The 3,112-nt window shown below is 34.2% G+C and overlaps 1 protein-coding gene across 1 annotated transcript; it reads left to right on the top strand.

The window, feature by feature from the left end:
• The first annotated feature begins 585 nt into the window (after positions 1-585).
• LOC149497720 (uncharacterized) lies at positions 586-2,909 on the top strand. The gene has a single exon (XM_089718697.1). It carries the CDS (start codon positions 767-769, stop codon positions 2,747-2,749), a length of 1,983 nt encoding a protein of 660 aa, XP_089574823.1. The 5' UTR covers positions 586-766; the 3' UTR covers positions 2,750-2,909.
• Positions 2,910-3,112: the final 203 nt, after the last annotated feature.

Here is a 3,112-nt window from a genome sequence, read left to right as displayed (position 1 = left end):
TTGGATCATATATTGAATTTAGGTTAAAAAACAAATATAATAACTAAAAAAAGTTTACTTTATAAAAAAGAAAAAAAATTGAAATAGATTGATACGAGCACATGGCCCGGTGCGATGTGCCGGTTTATTCATAAATTATATATTTATAAATATAATTTTGAAATTATATCATGATATAATAAAATTTGATATTTTATAATAAAAGTTTATGCACAGTACTTTATATTTGTTAACTTCATACATAACAATTTAATTTATAGACAACGTTATAAATATTGTTGTCATTATCATGTACATGTACTATGTAATAAACCATAATAGTATCTGTACATTTTGATAACACAAACACAAATGCAAATATTTGTGCTATCACACAAATGCAAATATATTTTTCAAAGTTGAAAATCTATATATGTTTGTTTTTGTCTTAGTTTGCACAATTTTATTATAAATTTTTTAACAATACAATTTTATTGTCAACCTAAAATATTTTTAAAAAATAATAATAATTAATAAAATTATTGATGAAATATATACATATTTGATCCATATTTAATTGGAGATACTTTCACTGGATCTTATAATCCTAAAACTCATATCAGCCCATTTCTTACCTTCTCTCTTCCGCTAGACATATTTTCTTCATCCCTCTCTATAAATGGGTGAGTCTAAATGAGACCAAATCCCTTCTCGCCATTATCAAATTTGTCCCAAAGACTCTACCCAAGTTTAGGTCTTTAGCTTTAACTTCATAATATTATCCAAGATGCTCTCAACTACCAGCAGATGCCTTACTAATTTTCGGCTTCATCGGCTAATGGGTTTTTTTGATTCCTTTTCTTATAGCAGTTCTACCAGTACACACGCCAGAGGTAAAAGCAAATCTTATTCATTCGATAACATTGATGATGCTTTGGCTTCTTTCCAGTTGATGCTTCATAGTAATCCCTCACCATCTATTGTGGAATTTGGTAAATTATTTTCTGCACTTGTTCGAATGAAACATTACGAGACTGTAATTTCTCTTTACAAACAGATGGAATTGTTTGGAATTTCACTCGATATTTATTGTATAAATATTTTGACTAATTGCTTTTGCCATGTGGACCGCGTGGATTTTGGGTTCTCTCTTATTAGGAAAATCTTCAAACTTGGTTTTCAGCCTGACATTATAACGCTTAATACGTTGATTAACGGGCTTTGTAGTGAGGATAGATTTGATGAAGCTGTGGAATTATTTGATGAAATGGTTGCAAAAGGGTATCAACCTGATGTCTATACTTATAACGTGATTGTGAATGATCTGTGTAAAATTGGGAAAACCAATGTGGCCTTTGGTATTCTGAAAAGAATGGTCGAGGAAGGTTGTGAACCTGATGTGGTTGCATATAATGCTATCATTGACAGCCTTTGTAAGGATCGATTGGTGACTGAGGCATTAGAGCTCTTCTTGAAAATGAAGAGTGAAGGCATCTTGCCGAGTGTTGTGACTTACAGCTCCTTAATCCATGGTCTGTGCATGTCAAGTCGATTGAAGGAAGCTTTTTTGCTGCTTAACAAAATGTTGAAAGCCAACATCACGCCAGATCTAATTACCTTCACTATATTGGTTGATGGTCTTTGTAAGTTTGGAAGGGTATCAAAGGCTTATGGTATTGTCAAATTGATGATTCAGAGAGGAATGAAGCCTGATGTTGTAACTTACAACTCTTTATTCCACGGTCTGTGCAAGTCAGGCCGATGGGAGGAAGCTTCTATGCTGCTTCATGAAATGTTGGAAGTGAACATTGCACCAGATATAATTACCTTCAATATATTGGTTTATGGACTTTGTAAAGAAGGAAGGGTTTCCAAAGCTCATGGCATAGTCAAATGGATGATTCAAAGAGGAATAAAGCCTGATGTTGTGACATATAGCTCTTTGATGGATGGATATTGTCTACTCAACCAAACGGATCAAGCTAGGGAAGTTTTTGACATCATGCTAAGCAAGGGTTATACACCTAATGTTGTTACCTACAGTATCTTGATTGACTGTTACTGTAGGAGAAAAAGGTTAGATGAGGCGATGAGGCTTTTCGATGAAATGCGTAGCAAAGGCTTGATTCCAGACCATTTCACATATAATTCTCTTATACGTGGCGTGTGTAAAGCAAAGAGCCCTCAGGCTGCATATAAGTTTTTCAAAACCTTGTGTGCTAGTGGCCATTCTCCAGATGTGTTTGCTTACTCGATTTTGATAGATGGCTTCTGTAAGCATAGGTGTCTAGATGTGGCATTGTCCCTCTTTCATGAAATGCAGAAAAACTCATTGAAGCTTGATATTATTGTCTATAATATCCTAATTGATGGTATGTTCAAAGCTGGAAAAGTTAAAAATGCAAAGGAACTGTTTTCTAGACTTTCCATAGAAGGGTTGCAGCCTGATGATTTCACATTCAGTATGATGATCAATGGACTTTGTAAAGAAGGATTACTCGATGAAGCATTCAAGGTGTTCAGGAAAATGGAAGGGAATGGTTGCTCTCCAAATAATTGCTCTTATAACGTGATTATCCAAGGATGTCTCCGGTGCAATGACTCGTCCATGGCAAACCAACTTATTGATGAAATGGTTGGCAAGGGGTTCTCCGCCGATGCCACCACCTTGGAGTTGGTAATGAATTTAGTTTTGAACAAGCCTGATGATCCTCTTGTGCAAAAGTTGCTAAGCTGCTCTAAACATTCTCAAGGTGTAAACTTGAAGTGAGATTTTAGGATAGAACAACTGTTATACTGTTGCAGGAGGTTTTTGTCATATTTCTAGTTATGCCACTGCAATTTGTCTCGAAAACATGTTGTATTTTCTGCAATTCAATCTTTAAATGATGGTTGAATTCAGTATTTTCTGCAATTCAATATTTGTATCAGACTCCTGCATATTGCCTTAGCGATAGTATCTATTTACAATTGCTTCATTGGATACACATATAAAACAATTCTTCCTATCTTAGTTGTAGAAGATTAGTTCATAATTACATGTCTAGCGTTTATGCATACTTAAAAAAACTCAAGTATGTGCTCTGTTTTTATGTTGATTAGTATTGTAGTTGTTAAAATTATAATTAGTGAT

This window comes from Jatropha curcas, chromosome 3 (genome assembly GCF_041381405.1).
Source record: "Jatropha curcas cultivar XTBG-Jc1 chromosome 3, XTBG_Jcur_1.0, whole genome shotgun sequence".
Lineage (NCBI taxonomy): Eukaryota > Viridiplantae > Streptophyta > Magnoliopsida > Malpighiales > Euphorbiaceae > Jatropha > Jatropha curcas.
The sequence above is the reverse complement of the archived record's forward strand: the minus strand, read 5'-3'. Positions and strand labels throughout refer to the sequence as shown.